This window comes from Tinamus guttatus, unplaced genomic scaffold (genome assembly GCF_059628265.1).
Source record: "Tinamus guttatus ecotype Peru unplaced genomic scaffold, ASM5962826v1 Tinamus_guttatus_pri_ptg000942l, whole genome shotgun sequence".
Lineage (NCBI taxonomy): Eukaryota > Metazoa > Chordata > Aves > Tinamiformes > Tinamidae > Tinamus > Tinamus guttatus.
In genome coordinates, this window is record NW_028289476.1 from 1470144 (window position 1) to 1488026 (window position 17883).

At 49.5% G+C, this 17883-nt stretch overlaps 1 protein-coding gene and 2 non-coding genes across 5 annotated transcripts; 1 reads left to right on the top strand and 2 right to left on the bottom strand.

Annotated features, from left to right (window-relative positions):
* The first annotated feature begins 4339 nt into the window (after nucleotides 1-4339).
* Nucleotides 4340-13620, top strand: LOC148590987 (mitotic-spindle organizing protein 2B-like). 3 transcript variants are annotated; one of them, XM_088538176.1, is made up of 4 exons: nucleotides 4340-4497; nucleotides 4578-4717; nucleotides 4796-4921; nucleotides 13447-13620. In XM_088538176.1, exons 1-4 carry the CDS (start codon nucleotides 4340-4342, stop codon nucleotides 13602-13604), a joined length of 582 nt encoding a protein of 193 aa, XP_088394302.1. In that variant the 3' UTR covers nucleotides 13605-13620. The 3 variants fall into 3 exon arrangements, 2 of the variants coding, with proteins under 2 accessions (XP_088394302.1, XP_088394301.1); XM_088538175.1 differs by lacking the exon at nucleotides 4796-4921; XR_015914204.1 differs by lacking the exons at nucleotides 4340-4497; nucleotides 4578-4717; nucleotides 4796-4921 and adding an exon at nucleotides 5749-5892.
* A 3410-nt stretch (nucleotides 13621-17030) lies between these two features.
* Nucleotides 17031-17104, bottom strand: TRNAI-AAU (transfer RNA isoleucine (anticodon AAU)). Its single transcript has one exon. It is a non-coding gene; the product is annotated as a tRNA-Ile (tRNA).
* A 149-nt stretch (nucleotides 17105-17253) lies between these two features.
* Nucleotides 17254-17325, bottom strand: TRNAM-CAU (transfer RNA methionine (anticodon CAU)). Its single transcript has one exon. It is a non-coding gene; the product is annotated as a tRNA-Met (tRNA).
* Between the last annotated feature and the right edge of the window lie 558 nt (nucleotides 17326-17883).

Here is a 17883-nt window from a genome sequence, read left to right on the forward strand (position 1 = left end):
TCCTTATTCACTGCTCACATGCGAGGTAGCCTTGCTGTGTGTGTGCAGTGCGGGGTGATTTACTGCCCACATGCAGCATTACAGCCTCTCTGTGCATGCACGGTGGGTCCTGATTTACTGCACACATTAAGGGCTACCTCTCTGCAAATTCACAACACGTCTGCTTTAGTGCCTGTGCTCAGCGCACCCTCTCCGACCGTGCACAGCGTGTCCTGATTTACAGGGCAGGCTCCTCCATCACTTTGCCACTGGGTAGAACACCTTGAGCCACTGCATATCCACACTACCACCTCTTTTCAAGGGGAAGAGTCTGATCCGTTTGCCAGCTGTGCACAGGATGGTCTCGGGCTTAGCATGTCTGCAATGGCTGGAGAGCAGTAGGGCTTCCTTTCCCGTGCATGGCATAATATCACTTATTGCATCTGTGTTGGCAGCAGCTCCTGATGTCCTGCGCATACGCCACGAGCCCCCTGCACAAGCATGGCACGGCGGTGCTTTCTGCAAGCATGGTGCTACCTATTACAGCAGGTGCTATCCTTGTCTCCCGACATTTGGGGAAATGGTTTTTGGAGCCTCTCTGTCCTGCTTTGCCTGTGCCCCAACACAGAAATGAAACAGAGCAAAGGCATATTCACCAAGACTGAAGCGAAATGTTTGAGGAAGACATGACCTCATGGCTGAAAGCGCTGGGAAGGCCCGTCCTCCCATACTTTGTCCTGGGAAGTTTTCCAGGCCCAGTTATGATGCTGGTGGCTGGAATGCATGGAGAAAGCTGCCAGACTGAGGGGAACTCACTAGGTCTGGAGAGGAGAGGGTGTACGGTGGGATTCTGCCAGTTCATTTTATAGAAGGAGGTGATTTTCATCTTTATGGGGTGGGGGTGAGGTAAAAAACATCTTCCCCCACTCTGCTGTGACTTGTAGTGAAGCTTACAGATTCCACAGACTGGTGAAAGCGGCTCAGTAGGGTCATCCACACGGTGAGGGCTCTTTTCCACATGTTCCTGCCCTGGATAATCCTTATTTGTGCTCCCCCTTGCTTTTTGCCATGGCACAGACCCAGGGGAAGCTTCAGACAAAGTCCCTAAAACGCCTTTACTTTTTCATACTCCAGATTAGCCTACACTGTTCCCAGCTACTCCTGGTTTAGTGATGCCTGTCTCCAGGAGCTGTGCAGAGGCTCCCATGCTCCTAGCTGAAGGCCTCTTCAGATAGCACTTGTCCTTGCGTTTGACTTTCATACAGTCCCAGAGGAGTCGCACACCACACAGCACTGACACCGAGCAGGAGAGGGAGCAAGCACAGGGATTTGGACTAGTCCCGTCCCGGCCGTGGGCCACTGATTGCTCCGCTCAGCTGTGAGTCCTTCTGAATGTCCATTATCTGGGGCAACACCAGGCCTCGTAGCCCTATCACTGCTAACCCCACAGCTGGTACGGTAATTCACACTGGCAGCTGCTGTTCCCGCTATCAGTGCTGCGATAATTGTCCTTTCCGGGCTGGACCTGCTCAGGGCCATTAGCAGCAGTATCGTTCTTTTATCATAATGTATCTCATTCACATCTTGACAGCTACAGTAAATGTCTGTCTGTTACTGCCTGTAAGGACGCAAGGTCAAGTCGCCCTGTGGCGGGGGATAATTTAGACAGGCTCACAGGTTGCTCAGAGTGAGGAGAGGGAGCGTATGTCTCCCGCAGTGCATTGCAGACACGGGCCAGGCTCTCTCATGGCAATGCTGGGGGGTGACATCCCCGCATCCTGCCTCCGTCCCTGCCCACTCTCTCCTGCGGCTTTGCCATCCGTTCAGGAATGGAGCTTGTCACTCTGTGGTCTGTACGTGCTGGGGTGGAGGGAGTGGAGACATGGGTGATCCCTCCTTGATGCCGGGGACGCTGCTGATTTCCATTTAGATAGAGGAATTTCAATCTAAGCTTGACGTCTCTTTGCCACGGTGGAACTAGAGACCCAAATTTCCAATTTTCTTTCCCACACAACACCAGATGCTCTCTGTTGGCCTGTGAACCGAAGTGTGTTACAGATGCTGCAGGCAGGCAGTCGGTAGCATGAATGCAGATGATTATTCATGGGTAGATCCATGGGGCAGCTGGCATGCAGGGGGGCTGCGTGGGTCCTTCCCTGCTGTCCCGCCTAGTGCTTATAGCCCCTCTCATTAACACCTCCCCGCAGCACTACCATCTCGGGCAAGGAGATAAACACCCATGTAAAAGCACCCAGAGCAGGCCCCCTGTGGTGCAGGATCTAGATGGCTTGGAAGACAAGGTATAGCCACAGAAGAAGACACCCAGATGATCCTGACACAAAGGCAACAAAAAGAACGGAGTACTTTTCTGTTCCATCAGGAAAGAATGCAAGAAGAAAATCAGCAGGGGGGGCGGGGATGCCCCAATTTATTGCCTGCATCAGGTACATGTTTGAATGATCTGGTGCAAGCTGCATACAAAGAAGCTTGTGATGCTCGACATGGTTGCCTTAATTGCCTTAATAGGGCCTCTATTCCTGTAGGAATAGAGAAACACCCACATCCACTCCAGCTTTGCTCAACTGAAATGCAAGTTTGTGAAAAAAAGAAGCTAGAGAGGATTACTGTGGGAGTTGTAAACTTGTGTGATGACCAATGGCCGCCGCCTGGAGCTTTAGGGAAGGTGTCTACCACCAGCGAAGAAAGCCTTGAGAAATGAAGTTAGGAAGCGGAGCAGAAATGTGAGGGAGGTCACCAAGAGCAGAAAGGCAGACGGACCAAAGGGAGGGCTGTGAGAGGCTGAGCGAAGTGCTGGATTCCAAGTGACTTTTTCCTCGTGAGGCATAGGAGAAAGACATCTGCTTAACCCACGTGAAGTATGTTCCCCTCCATGGGGTTTCGGGGCAGGTGTTTTAAAAGATGGCACAGACTCTGCATGCCCAGCAGAGGGTGGCAGCACCTGATGAGTCAAGAAGCAGTCCCATGAGCCCAAACCTACATGTGGCATGATAAAAGTGGGAGGGAGCAGGTACTGCATTCTGCAGCCACTTAGTTTGGGCTGACCTTGAAACGCTGAAAGAAATTGCTTGGCAAGGATACCAGCGATGAGCAAACTAGTAGAGGATTAAGACAAATATCAAAGCATTTGTGAAATGCTGTTGCCATCTACTGGGCTTTGGTAAAAGGGGACTGAGGGAGCCGAGCCAAAAGCAGGCCCAAGAAGGTCTCTGTGGTTTCAGTGCTGTTTCAGGCTCTGCTTTCATACCCCTCCCGCACCACCTAGTTCATTCCTGCCTCTGTGGCCACTGAGGAGTGGCACCGAGATGTGTTCTGTTGACAGCAATGACCTGTTGGAGATGGTCAGCTTGTCCTGCATGACTTTGGCACCTGAGGGTGCACACCAGCATGTAGAGTCTCCGCTGTGGTGTGCGACTGCCAAAAGGAGTTGCTGAGAACTGCTGTGGCACCACGGGGCTCCCCTTGCTTGCTCTGGGAGCGCCTCTCAGGTCCTGCCAACTGGGAAAACATTTACGTGATCCCTGGCGCACATGTGCAACACCGCTACGGAGGAGATGAAGGCACCCAGCAGCAAAGCATGGAGGCGCACAGCTAATTGAATGCAAATGTCACAGGCTAATAAAGCCTAAGAAGATGCCCGGAAGCAGAACCTGTTAGTGAAATGTGTGTGAAAAAAAGGGAAATCTGTCTATTTTTAGCAATTTGGGATGTGTTTTGCAATAAATTAAAAGGTGCATTGGACAGGAATAACTACAGGTCTTGATTCAAGATTTGCTTTGCTGCTGGCTGGGCAGCCCCAGCTTTGCCACCATCATGGCTCCAGAGGAAGCAACCAGCAGCATGGTGTGAACCTCAGGGCTGCTGTGCTGTCCCCGAGTGTCACACCAGGCCCAGCCACCCTGGTGCATTCAGTGACCACAGTGGAGGCTTTGGCAGCACCGTCTGGGATGTGAGGAGGCTGCACAGGGACGCTGGAGGCTGAGCGGGGTCTGGTGGGGCGTGAAGGGGCTGAGGTGGCCGTGTGGGGCTTGACGGGGCTGGGCGGGGGCTCTGAAGGGACTTTGGGGGGATGTGTGGGACTTGGGTGGTGCTCCGGGGGGCTGAGGAGGCCGCGCCGGGCTGGGGAGAGGCTGCGGGGGCGCGCGAGGGGCTGCGCGCGGGGCCGAGCGGCGCCACCACGCGGTTCCCGCGCGGGGGGGGGGGGCGTGGCCAGGGCGGTGCGGAGGGCGTGGCCAGGGCGGTGCGGGAGGGGCGTGGCCAGGGCTGTGCGGAGGGCGTGGCCAGGGCGGTGCGGGGGGCGTGGCCAGGGCGGCGCGGCGGGGCCGCCATTTCGCGGGCGGCGATGGCGGGCGCGGCGCTGGACGGGGCGCTCGGGAAGGTGGCGGCGACGGCGGCGGTGGCAGCGGCGCGGCCGCGGCGGAAGCTGCTGAGCGCGGAGGAGGCGGAGCTGTTCGAGCTGGCGCAGGCGGCGGGCAGCGGGCTGGACCCGGAGGTGTTCAAGTGAGCGGCGGGGCGGGCGCGCGGCGGCGGCGGCTCCCCCGGTGCCGCCAGCGCTCAGCCCCGAGCCGTGCCCCCCGCAGGGTGCTGCTCGACCTGCTGCGCATGAACGTGGCGCCGCTCGCCGTCTTCCAGATGCTCAAGTCCATGTGCGCCGGGCAGCGGCTGCCGGCGGGCGCGGAGGGCGGCCCCGCGGCGGCGCCGCTCCCCGCCGACACGCGAGGTGAGCGCCGGGCGGGGGGACCGGGCCGGCGGCGCGGGCGGACGGGCCCTAACGTGTCTGTGTCTCTCTTTGCCGCAGAGGCCCCCGGCGGCAGCAAAATCCCCGCGCCGCTCGCCCTCGCCTCTGCGCTGCGGCCTCCGCGCCTCGGCGGCGCCAAGCTCGTGCCCTGCAGCCCCGCCGACGGCCGCCCGCCTGTGTCGCCAGGTCCCCCCGCCTCGTGCCCGCTCGCCCGCTGCCTCTCGGCGCCCCCGGCCGCGCGCGGCGCTCCGGGCTCGGCGGCTCGCGCCGGCGCCGCCGCGGGGAGGGCGCCGCGGCGGGCGGGCCCGCGGGCGCTGGGCGGGCGCTGGGCCGCGGGCGGCCCCCGCGGGCCGCTACCGAGGGCGGCGGGAGGCGGCGAGCGGGGCGCCCGCTCCGTGTGAGCGCGGGGCCGCGAGGGGCTGGAGCCGCCGCGGGCCGGCGGCCGTGTGGGCCGTATTGCCCCCAACCCGTCCCCTCCTTAATATCCTGCTTTTATTTTTTTTTCCCCTTTCTTTCTTAAGATAGTAGCTTGTGCTGTGTCACGTCGGGAAAAGGTGGTTCCTAAAGTCAGTGCCGTTAGGTTACCTACCTGGATACGCTAAACTGCCGACTCTGCCTTTAAGCCTATAAAAACAAAACAAAAACCCCTCAAACTTCTACTACCTACTGTTAGCTAATGCTGCTTTGGTTATACCTAACTCGCAAAAACAAATCCTCAAGATTTAGGCATCGCTTGCAGCAAGGGGAGTCGCAGTGCTTCGGCCATGGGGTGGCTTTGGCTGCTTGTCCTGACGCTCGCTGCCCCATTGAGCGGCGTTCAGGGGGAGCATGAGCACGTGGGGACCTTTTTCCCGTTTTTCTGCCTGTTGCTCTTGGTGCACCTGGGATGAAATGGCATTGGGAAGCTCTGCGGAGCCGGCAGCTAAAATAGTGGCTGCTTTGGAGTATTTTCCTTTAGACTTTTAGTAACAAATTTAGCCTTGAGTTGTGCCTTTTTCTTTTCTTTTTCTTCTTTTCCTTTTTTTCTTTTTTTTCTCCCTCCAAACCCAATTCTAATAAAACTTCTACTTGTTCTCTGAATCTTCCTGAAGTGACTTTTGGCTGGTAGCCTGCAAGTTCTGGATATCTGTGGATTACGTCTAAAAAGTTTAAAAGAGGTAACTGAAACTGCACCTGTTGTCACTACTCTTAAGTTCACTGTAAAGGGCTTCTCATTTCTCTTCTGCTTAAAAATACAGCAAAAGGGGCTAATGGTCAAAGTAGTTGGATTTCACAGTCATTGCTTGTGGTTGTAAAGGACAAAATTGCATGTCTAACACCACGTTTTCTCCACATTTCAACCACTGCTATACCAATGATGCAGGAAGGATCATTGGCCCCATAGAAATGAAGGAGGCCAATTACAGTTTTGTTGTCTTTTTGTTTTCCCATCCTATCAGCCTTTCAGGATGAAAGCTGCTATACCTGTAGTTTGGTCCGCAAAAAAATTGCGCCCCAAAACTGCAAAAGTAAACTCTGCTCATCAAGGACTGTGGTGACAGCAGGAGATGAGTGGTGGGTGGGATGGGTGGTGAGCGCAGGGAAAGCCATTGAGCTCTACCTGTCACACTGGCATTTAATCTAGTGGCTGAAGGCGGCTGTACAGGGACTTGGGAAACTTCCTGAATTACTAAAGGGAATTAGGCATAGAGTGTGTCCGTAGCACCTTGCGCTTCACCTTGAACATTTCGTCTCTTTTGCTGAGTGGAATAGGTGCTCTTGACTGAGAATTCCCTCATGTGAAGCTATCTGTGGTAAAGAACATGCTCTTCCCGTGCTGTGTTAAGAGGGGGCAGTTCTGAACAGAGGATGCTGTGAGATTTTGCTCTTTATTCTTTTCTCCTGATGCTGCAGGCACAGTGAGACACTCAAGGAATTATGCATGAGCTTTGGTAAGGTTTTTGTTCCTGTCTGTCTACTAATCTGGGCTGCTGCTGCAATTCTAGTTTTAGCTGCTGGTAGGCTGATTTGGATCTGAAATTGCCCGATGGCCAATTGTTTGATAATCATTGCTAAATTTCTCGAGGGGAAAATCCAGAAGCCTTTTGCTAGCGTTGACCTGCCCTGAGCACTTGCCTTCTACTAGCGTGAGGTGGTACAAGTATCTTAGGCCGAATGTCCAGAAATTGTTATATTGTTTTCAGGGCTTAGTTCAGTTTTCAGTTGAACCAAAGGAGGCATGTAGTGAAGTTCAGAGAAGATAACACTAGTACTGTTTTGCTTACAGTAAACATTCACAGTATTAGTGTGGCCTTCAGCTTTCGCTTGTGAGATTGAAGTGTTGCTTAAAGTACCTTCAGGGCTGCATCTCAGCTGATGCACTGAGATTGCTCTTTAATTTGGACCCGCCAGGTTTGCAGGAGGATCCTGCCTGTCACAGTCCCAATGTTTTACTGAGTGTCTGTAATAAATGGTGACCCTGGATCTCCTTTTTTTTGGAGGTTAGTGCTTAGTACCGGCAGAGATAGAGATGCATGCTTGTCTCCTCTCTCTCTCTCTCTCTCTCCTCAGACTAAATCCTAACCAAATCCTGATGGACAACACTAGTCCAGTCTTGCTAGAAGGTTTGGTCTTACCAGTTGTGTTGGGCTCTTTTAGTTTTCTGGAAGCCTTTGCTATATTAGAGCAATATCTTGCTTTGAATGAAAACTTCTCTTTTTAGTTTCTTTCAGCCCAAGTGTCCTTGCTGTCATCCTGGGCCTGCTCAAATTACACCGCAGCTGATACATATGTGAATGAAATCATCAGTGAAAACCCAGTGCACTCAGAACTTAGGCTCAGCAGTGGTTTATCACTGTTTTAGTCCTTTCTGTGACTTCTCCATTCTCCTTTCTGTGAGTGCAGAAGTGACAGTGAGCTCTCCCTGGCATCAAGAAAAGCACTCCTTTTCCCTGGACTGGGTTGTGAGGATGTATTTCCAGCTTCTTGGCTGCTGGGGAGTCTCCTGTCTGCTTTTAGAAATGGGTATGTTAGTGTAGTGCCCGGTCTTGCCTAAGGTGGGCATCGTGCTAACCAGCTGTGCCACCTTGCAGCTGCACAACTTTGGGCTAGCTCACATCTGGCAGCACAGTGCAGTGCTGGTGTTTGGAGGGATGTGTCTGGCACGTCCGAGGGAAGGTGTGTGGAGCTGTTGAAGGTCGTGACAGCGAACAAACTTCCAGAGCTCTCCCAGTCTGAATGGGTAATGATGACATAAAGCAGAACTGGATGGTCACTACCAGCCCTATATTTGCTTTGCCCAACCCCCTGAGGCTCATACAGCATTTGTGCTATAAGTACCACAAGACAGTAGCTTGTTTTACTAGGGCTCTTTTTGGGGGAAAAGTATGTAGCTGTCTTAAAGATACCGTTAAAAATTGGTGCATCTTCAACACTGTAAGTTTCTCTCTCTTAATTTGGAAAAATACTCAGTTAGCTGAAATTGTAGAGGAGGAAGAAGAATCGGTTTAAGGGAGTTGGAGACTAAGTGTTAACAGGCTGACTGGCTGGATCTGTTCTGCCAGGGGTGTTTGTTTTGCTTTGCCTCCTTTCCCTCTAGGACCTGCTGTGGGGAAGGGGAACCGAAGCTGCATCTGCTGTCGAAGATGCCTCTCCTCTTCAAGAGGCTGGTGCCGCTCCTGGACAGCACCAGGCATTTGGAGATAGGAGATGCTGTCCCTGTGAAAGCAGGACTTGTCTGCTGATAAACCCGCCCAAAATCAGTGGTTATCCTATATAAGCTTATTTATCTGCCTTGCAGCTTCCTCAACTCCATGTATCTACTTTGGCAGCTGTTTTTTTTTTTTTTTTTTTTTTTTTTCCTTTGGATAGGGGATAATCATGGTGTTCAGCCCGGAGCAGCGTTTGCTGCTGACTGCATTTCTGATAACTGTCTCAAACTGAGAGTTTTTGAGCATTAGAGCATCCGTGTGACAGATTCAGCTAGAATTGACTGCATGTAAGCTGTGCACAAAACTATTAATCACCAGTAATTTATTTGAGAGGGAAAGAGTTGATTTCTAAAAGGAAAGTATATCTTTTTGGGCAATTCCCTTCTGTGGATGCAAGGGAGAGGTGTGTGAAGCCCTTGGGGTCAGTGGTGCAGCTATATTTTATGGCTGTTAAATATGTAGTTTTCCTACCTGTTGTTTTCTGTCAGCCCAACATCAATCTGCTGATACATTTCCTGTGTTTTTCTACTTTTATGTATGCCAAAGCCCTGCTCTTTCTTTCCAGGCTAGTGAGTGTCCAGTCAGGCTCCTTTTACCACTCACACTTCCACTTTTCTTCATGTTCCTTTGTCCCATTCCCATGTGTCTTCCATACAGTTATTTCCCAGAGCTTCCTCCCCAGCTACCTCTTTATAACCACTGAGCTGCTAATGTGAGCTTGCTTTTCAGAATCCCATCTCTATTTTGGGCATCTCAACTTATTAATTTCAAGGCTACCATAGGCCCTTGCAACCTTCTAGTCTGCTATGCACAGCAGAGATCAGGGTGTTTTCCTTCTTGCACTTTCTCTGATTGCCTTCAGCTGCAGTCAGGTTTCTTTCTGGGTGACAACTACTGCTCCAAGGACCCAAAGTTATTTTTACTGCTCTGAGGTAAGGCTGGACGCGTTAGTTGCACTGCAGTCTTTTGTATCCACCTCCTCCTTATCCAGCCTTGCATTGTCGCAGGGTTCATCTGGATTTGTAGTGCAGGCTTCTCTATTAAGGAGACAGAGCAGTTGGCACGGATAATACTGCATGCAGCTCAAACGTGATGTGGGGAATACCCCCGCAGAAGCTAAGGACTTCCCTTTGAATGAACTTAATCTCTTTTCTATAGCGTGTATTTCCATATTGGTAATGCTGGCTGTTGTGCTTTGGATACCTAGTGTATTATGCTTTGTTATTCTGATCATGGTTTTAGCCTAGGCTGCACTGTGTATTTTTTCTTAACCTGTACTCTAGGTATGGTGGATGTGGATACCCAAGGTAATGTAGATGGATGGCTAAAACCAGGAGTTGTCTGGAACTACAGATGCCCTCAAGGTGAGAAGGTAGCAGAGGCAGTTGGCAGTCTGATCAGTGTGGATGTGGCCGTGTTCAGTCACGTTTTCAGCACAGAGGGGCTTTCGGCCTTACGCGAGGCTGTAAGGCTTCCTCTCTGCTGGGTATTTAAGCAAATGCCTTGCTCTACTGGGGATTAGATGAACACTGCACTGAATCACTTTTAGTAGCTTTTTGACTGTTATTTGCAAGCTGTTTTTTGTGATCGTGCGATGTGAGGCAAGATTCAAAAAAAAAAAAAAGGGAAAAAGAAAACAAAAGGAGGTGGGATTTAGAGGAGGACTCTAAATGCCAGGCTTGTCGTGTGTGGCTTTGTGAAAAAGTAATGAGATGCAAGTGAATCATGAGCAGTGACTAATTTTCTCTTGCTCCCTCCCTCCCCCTAGAATCCGGGAAAAATCTTGTGTGTAATGGAAGGTAGCCATGATAGGAGCCAGGAAAACAGACTGAGAAAAGCTCCCTAAGGAAAATGAGGAATATCTCCATCTTCCTATGTAATCTACATATAAGAGTGGAGGAGGAGGAAGAAATGAGGTTGTCTCAGGTGTGATCAGGAAAACCAATCCAAAGAGAAACAAACAACACACAGGCGTGGGGTAGTCTTGTAGGAAAAGACTGATGGTTTTATGTCAATCAATAGGTGGGAAATGGTCTCCAGTGGCTCAGCTGAGCAGTGTCAAAGGGAGCAATCTCTGAAGAATGGGACATATGTATGAAAACCTTTTCTAGGTAAACCAAGTTTGGGTGGTTAAGTTGGTAGCCTCCCAAGGTAACGTGGCCACCAGAGTGGTGGAAGAATTCATTGTGCAGATATAAATGGAGTAAGCACCATTTCAGAGCTTTACAGAGAATTGGCTTAGAAAACAGATTGTTGTGTTCCTCAGACTAAGGCAGCCCTGCTGCCCTAGGAGCTAGGGAGTTGCTTCATGCCTTAACCAACCTCTTGACGTGTAAAACTGGGGGGCTCGTAGTGCATGTGTTTAAAGTGAATTGCTGGGGCAATTCAGGAGGCTTGTGTGTGGTGAAAAGGATCTGAGACTTATTTTGTCAACTTGCTCTTCTGTAATTGCTTCTAGTGACGTAGCTGAATACATAACCCTTTTTACGTGAGAATTGAGGAGGATAAAAGTTTTCTGCAGGTGACTGCAGAAATGGCCTTTTAATGTTTTTTTTTAACTTTTTTTTTTTTTAACACATTATCTTCAGATAAGTGCATGCAAAAGAAGACACACTTGGCCTCAGTGCATATTTTGGTCTTAACCCCCTGGGAAGCTGTATGTTAGAAACATCACCCTACTTTGCCTCTCCCTGTATTTGAAAACTGTTCAGGTGAATTTAATGGTATGATCTACCATGTTGTATTGGTGTCCTTACTAGGCCCTCTCAGGGCAGCTGCTTTAGCAAGGGTTGTTCTTAGTTTTTTGAGTCTTCTTTCAGCTGAGAAGTACTTGATTAGGTTCACTTTTGATGCAACTCTTGGGTTTGCATACTTGAACTGCAAGTGTGTGTGTGTCAGCCTTACACATCCAAGATAAGGGCATCAGGACAAGTATCAGTAGAGTCCTTTTCCTAATCCGTGGTACTTGAAGTGCAGAAAATCTGTGGTAGCTTAATTCTGTGCTTTGCTCTTGTGGATCCTGATATGTCTTAAACTGGAGGATATGCACAATCTGTACCAGTCCCTGCACGCTTTGTGAGCTGTTTCTGATTTATGGATGTAGATATGACACTTCCAAAAGCATGGTGGAATCCCATGCTGATGAAATAACTGGCTTGTTTTACCGTGGCTGAAGGCATTTGTTTTATCTGAAGGTTTCTCTTTACAGAGATTATGATTCTATTTTCCCAAGTAGTTTCAGATAAGTCAGAAGATCAAGGACCTGACTCCCTGTGTAGCACTTAGCAGTACATGTGTGTTGTTTTCTACATGCACATGGTTAGAGTCATGTTGTACAGAGGTTTGGGGACCTGCAGTCTTTCTGGATATGTTGGGAAGGTGTGTGCATTCACCTCTATATTCACCTCTGTTCACCCAGTCTGTCTATAGATATACTGGGTTTTTAAAAGCCTCATAGTGAACTCTAATGCTCCATTCCTGCAATTTTTTTTTTCAATTGAGCACTGTAAGATCATGTATCATCAATTGCCTTTGCAATTTGTTTTCATAGGCAACACTTGGATTAGTAAAAATTGCTGAAATGCTTACAAGCTTGAGCAAAGAAGAATTGCAAGGCTGGCTGGCTGTCTTGGGCTGATAACTGCTGGCAGGATCCCTACCGTGGTTTACAGTAACAGACTCTAAGAGCACCTGACTTGGCTGGGATAAGTGAATTTATTTCTTTTGATACCTTAGTTTGTCAAATGTTACAGATATGAAGGGGCCGCATGTGCTTAGTTGGAAGCTTTTGGGATGTCTTTCCAGAGCTGCAGACTGTTAATTTGTGGTTTTGACATGAGTCCCGCTCTCAAACGGTACTTCAGGGAAGGAGGATAGTTTGGCAAGTAAGGCAGGCATATACCTATGGTCTGCTTCCTAGCAGTAGTGCAGACCCTCCAAGATGAGGATTTTTGAACCGTGCCCGTGGAGACTTTCCCATGTGGAGTAGCTATTGGTATTCTGAAAGTTACTCTGATACAATTACCAGCATATCACTCTCCATTTTAATTGCATTCATGTAACTACAGAAATTCAGGAAAAAAAACAATTCTCTGCATCCCTGCTTTTGCTTCCTCCTTATTGGTATTCTTTTTTTTGTGGTTCTTCTTGGAACTCAGTCTGTTGTAAAAGCTTTTCACCATTCTGCTCCATGATTCTTTGTCTTTTTATTTGTGTTTTTTTTTCCCTGCAATGCAAGTGCTATTTTTTTATCTGAAGTATTCTCTCCAGTTCCAGGCAAAATCAGACTTGCTCACTTCTTGCTCAATTTTCCCCACCTATCTCTTGTTTGCAGCACTGCTTATTCTGTCCGTCTTCAGGCTGAACATGGCAGGATGGGTGGATGCCTCTTGCCTGCCGCAGTCCGCGCCTTTCTACCCATCGCTTCTCTCCATTCTGCTTCCTTATAGAGACAAGTCTGTTGTGCCTATAGAAAGGCAACACCTTCCTGAGCATAGTAAGGAAACCCGTGAGTGGTAAGGAAATCCTTTAAGGGATTTGGAGCTGCTGGCAAGCTGCAGAAAATGATAGGAAATCCAGACCTGCTCATGAAGGTGCAAAAGTGCTGTGAATAGATGGGTTTGTGATATGACTGCAGTCTTCAGAAAGAAGTGGACACTGACACATCACTTCACTTATCCCAGCTACGAGATGTTAGATGCTCTTCATGTTCTTCTTGAATTGCTGCCTGCAGTGCTGATGTTCCTGTGCAAAACGAAAGCGATTGAAGAACAAAGTTACTGATTACTTAAAATTGATGGAAATTAATAATGCTCCTACTGCAGCGCGTTTTGACTTTGTGGCCCTGATATCTGCTGAGCTAAATCTGCGAATTTGCTTTGTGTTGGATGCTGGATAAATTTGCACCTTCTAATAAAACTTTGCCTTTTGCATGAGTTCCCAAGGAACGCTTGCAGCTTAGATACAATGCCATTAATGCATGGGGCTGGGATTTCAAAGTAATGTGTGTATTTGTTCATTCAGGGAGAAATAAATCCAGTTCTGCTGTCAGCGGGACCCAGGTTCTAGGAGAGAGGAGCAGCCGGGAAGGATCTGCCCAAAGGATGCCTCGACAACCAAGCGCTAGCCGGCTGCAGAAAGTAGGAGCTTCTGGAAAGAACAGTGGAGGCAACAGTAGCTAAATAAGATACTGGCTCTGTTTTTTGATGCTTGAAAATGTACATAATCTGTCCTGTAAAAATTGCATGTTTTGTATCTACTTGCGAGGCAAATAATATTTGTAATATCTGGAACTGTGATGGCTTTTATTTCTAAAACTTCCTTTGGCGACTTGTATTACTGGGAGTTGCCTGAAGGCTCCTAGGACAAGAGGTGTGAAGTGCAGTAGCACTTACTTTTCTCTGGGGAGATCAAGATGTCTTTCAAGGCAATTCTCCATGCTTCTTCCTTCCCTGAAATCGGGTTTGACACATTCACAGCAGCAGGAACACAACAGCTGAATTCCAGGAGATGGATGGTGTTGATATGGGCTGTGTACTGCTAGAGGAAGAGCCTTATAATGAGGGTAACTGCACTGGAAACTTGAATACCTGGTAGGACATGTCTTTACTTGAATATTGCCATGTCTTCTTCACGTGCAGGGTTATGTAAGGTGTTAACATCCTAATCTGAAAATCAGTTTGACCTAATTGTGTGACAACTAGTCCTTTTGGTGCTTAATATATATATATTTTAGTTCATAGAGTGTTACAAGAGCCTTTTGCCTAATTGAACCAGCTTAAATGTGAAGTTTTGCCAGAGTTAAAAATAGCTTCATCACTCTGGATAAGATATAAGCAAGTGGCTGAAAGGGATAAAAGAAAAAAGCTGTAGTGTTGCCATCATCATGCTGGGAGTGTCTGCAGACATTGGGCTTACTTGTTCTTTCCTCTCTAGCTCAGAGATCTTAGTGAAATTCATTTCTCTGAATTAGGAGAAAGCACTTGCTCCTGTTGGCTGCCTCTGTTCTTTGAGGGGGATTACTAGCGTTTCCACAACTCTGGGACATTTCCCAAGCCTGAGGAAACAAGTGCTAAAATATTTTTCCCGAGCAACTGAAAAGTGCTGGGAGAAGAAAACTTGTGCAAAAATCCTAATGGTGGCCAGATACTCCTTCATTAGGTGATTTTTTTTTTCCTCTAATGCTAGAACAGCTAGGACTAACACAACAAGAGAGCTGATTAATATTCAAAAATCACTTCCTCCAAGCTCAAGATTGGTACCACCCTATGAGTAAGAAGTCGGGCACAGGGGCCAAGAGACCACGTGGATGAGCAAGAAGCCCCTGGCAAAACTCAAGCTCAATATGGATTCACAGAGGGGAAAACATGTGTAATGGACCTGGTGGCCTTCTATGAGGGGCTGACTGGCTGGATAGATGAGGGAAGAGCAGGGGATGTTGTCACCCTTGACTTCAGCAAGGCTTTTGACACTGCCTCCTGTAGGGAAGCTCAGGAAAGTGGGTGAGATGAGTGGACAGGCGGGCGGATCAAGAACTGGCAGAATGCAGAGCTCGGAGGGTTGTGATCAGGGGTGCAGAGTCTAATGGGGGGCCTGTAGCTAGCGGTGTCCACTGGGGATCGTCCTGGCTCCAGTCTTGTCCAACTTTGTCAATGACCTGGATGAAGGGGCAGAGCGCACCCTCAGCAAGTTTGCTGGTGATACCAAACAGAGGAGTGGCTAGAACACCAGAGGGTTGTGCTGCCACTCAGAGGGACCTGGACAGGCTGGACAAAGGGGAACCTCATGAAGTTCAACAAAGGTAAGCGCAGGGACCTGCAAAGAAGGAGAAGTAACTTCATGTGCTAGTGCATTTTGGGGGTTGACCTGCTGGAGAAAAGGATTTGGAAGTCCCAGAGAACTGCAGACTGACCATGAGCCAGCGATGTGCCCTGGTGGCCGAGAAGGCCAAAGGGTGCATTAGGAAAAGTTGTCAGCAGGTCTAGGAAGGTGGTCTGCTCTTCCCTTCTGCACAACCTGCTTGCTTTCTATGGTGTGATGACTGCCTTGGTGGATGATGCGAGAATAGTGGATGTAATTTTCCTTGGCTTTAGGAAGGCCTTTCAGCATAGTCCCCTATATCATCCTTGCAGCCGTGGTGGGGAGATGTACCTGAATGGGTGGAAAACTGGCTGGACTGCTGTCCTCATGTGTAGTAGCCAGAAGTTGATAGTTCACTTAGCAGCTGGTTGCATATAACTTTTCTCAGGTGTTGGTGCTGCTTAGTGTCACCAGTAAGAGCCCCTTGGACAAAATTGAGTGTGGTATGATAGTGATGGGTAAGTGTCATGAAACATGTACTGACAGACATGCACAGATAAGTGCATGAGATTTCACCAGAGGGGCGTGAGATCTGTGACGTTTCCCTGGTGTGGTGGGAAGCGCAAACTATCTTTTGTGATGATGGTTGTTTCTGTTGGGGTTCTCTGGAAGTGGGGAGCAACTTCCTCCCAGATCATTGTTGTCATGCCCAGGTCTCAGCCTGGTTGCACATACCTCTTTTACCTCTAAGTCCTTCCCAGTTGCCCTGGTCCTGCACCATTCATGGAAAAAGAGCACTTAGCAGCTATGGAGAGTGACACAGATCTTTGGTTCATCAGAGGGTTTTTTTTTTTTTTTTTAAAAGCAGGTCTTGGACAAGGTGGTGCACATGCCTTGATCTGCTCTCCACTGGTTTGGGTTTTGTCACCAAGAGCCTTTTCCTTTATCCTGAAGAGCCACAAAAAGAGTGGTTCTTCTGTAAGATCCCCAAGCAGGGAACCTGGTATCTTCCTGGATCAGGAGTGTTCAAGCCCCTCTGCCTCTTCCCAGCCTGCCTTCGTATCGGGCGGATGAAAACCAAGCTGGCTCCTTGGCTCTGGTATCTGTGGTCAGGAAAAGGTAGAGAGGGCTGCAGGGATGTGTTGTTCTCTGGGACCTGCTCAGAGACCACAGGCAGATCCACAACCATCCTCCCGGTCCCAACCGATGATGGATGATTTCCCTGCCCCACTCCCGTGTCTGAGCCCTGGGATGGACATTGAGACCCGTGTCTGACCCTCAGCAGCACATGTGACCCCGCTTGTGTCTGTGTCCCCACATCTGACCCCCCAACCTCATATCTATCTGCCTCCCACCTCCTCCCCTGAGACTTTTGGAGACGTGTGCTGATGTCCAAACTCAGGCTCATTTCTGACCCCTCTTGCAACCCCATCCTCGTTTTCTCGGGGCTCCCAGCACCAGGCTGGGATAAGAACGTTGGGATTGTCTGGGGCAGCAGAGAGCATGAGCAGGCTCCCTATAGCAGGCAGAGGGAGAAACGGGTGAGCGGGAGCAGAGTGGCGCAGCGGAAGCGTGCTGGGCCCATAACCCAGAGGTCGATGGATCGAAACCATCCTCTGCTAGGTTTTTTTTTTTTCCCCTTGCTCCCGTCACTCCGCTCTTCCCGCACAGCTGAGGGTTGCCGGGCGCCGCTGAGGGCTGTGCAAGCGTTGCGATAGCCCCGCAAAAGAAGGGACGGGCGCCTTTGAGGAGAGAGCGGAAGAGAGAAGGGAGAAAGAGAGGAAAAAAAAAAAAAAAAAACACACAACTGGCCCGTACGGGGATCGAACCCGCGACCTTGGCGTTATTAGCACCACGCTCTAACCGACTGAGCTAACCGGCCCCGCTGTTGTGGAATGCGCCAGCCCGCCCTGAGGTGTTACTTGCAGCGGCGCCGGGTGGATGGGACTGCGGGTGGAGTAGGGGCGCCCCCTACTGAAAAGCGAGGGAAAAAGAAGAAAGAGAGAAAGGAGAGGGAGGAAAAAAAAAACCTAGCAGAGGATGGTTTCGATCCATCGACCTCTGGGTTATGGGCCCAGCACGCTTCCGCTGCGCCACTCTGCTCTACAGCAAAAGCTCTTTCCACCACTGCTGATAGAGGTAGCGCTGCTGCCTCGTCCACCTCCTGCAGAGCCTCCCTCCAAGGATGGGCTGGTAGGAAGGTGAGCAAGCTGCTGGTGGGGAGTTGAAAAGAATGACGGTGGTTGTGTTTTTGCATGGGGTGCTTTCAAGACTGGGGACTTGTTTTGGGAATGCTGGCAGTTGAGAAAGAAATAAAGATGTTGAGAAAAAGGAGGAAGAGGAAAGAGGAAAAAAGAAGAAAAGGAAGAAGAAAAAGGATAAAAAATGAAGAAAGGAGGAAGAAGAAAGAATAAGAACCAAGAAGAAAGACGTAAAGAAAAAAAGAAAAGAAAGCCAGGGAGGTGGGGGAAACCTGGGGACTGTGCTATTCATCACTTCACACACTTCAAATTGACCTCAGAAGGTATCAGATAAATTATATTGGTTCTATGGAGCAAGTCTTGTGTGCGAAAGGAGAATATGCTCTGCTGGTGATGAGATTTGACTCGCTTTCTGCAAGAAAAGCTAAGACTTTTCCTTTTTTTTTAGATTTTTTTCTGC

Coding starts and splice junctions, on each gene's coding strand:
- LOC148590987 (XM_088538176.1), top strand. CDS start 4,340: ATGGCGGGCGCGGCGCTGGACGGGGCGCTCGGGAAGGTGGCGGCGACG. Junction 4,498..4,577: donor CTGGACCCGGAGGTGTTCAA/GTGAGCGGCGGG, acceptor TGCCCCCCGCAG/GGTGCTGCTCGACCTGCTGC. Junction 4,922..13,446: donor CCGCCCGCCTGTGTCGCCAG/GTCCCCCCGCCT, acceptor TTGTTCATTCAG/GGAGAAATAAATCCAGTTCT.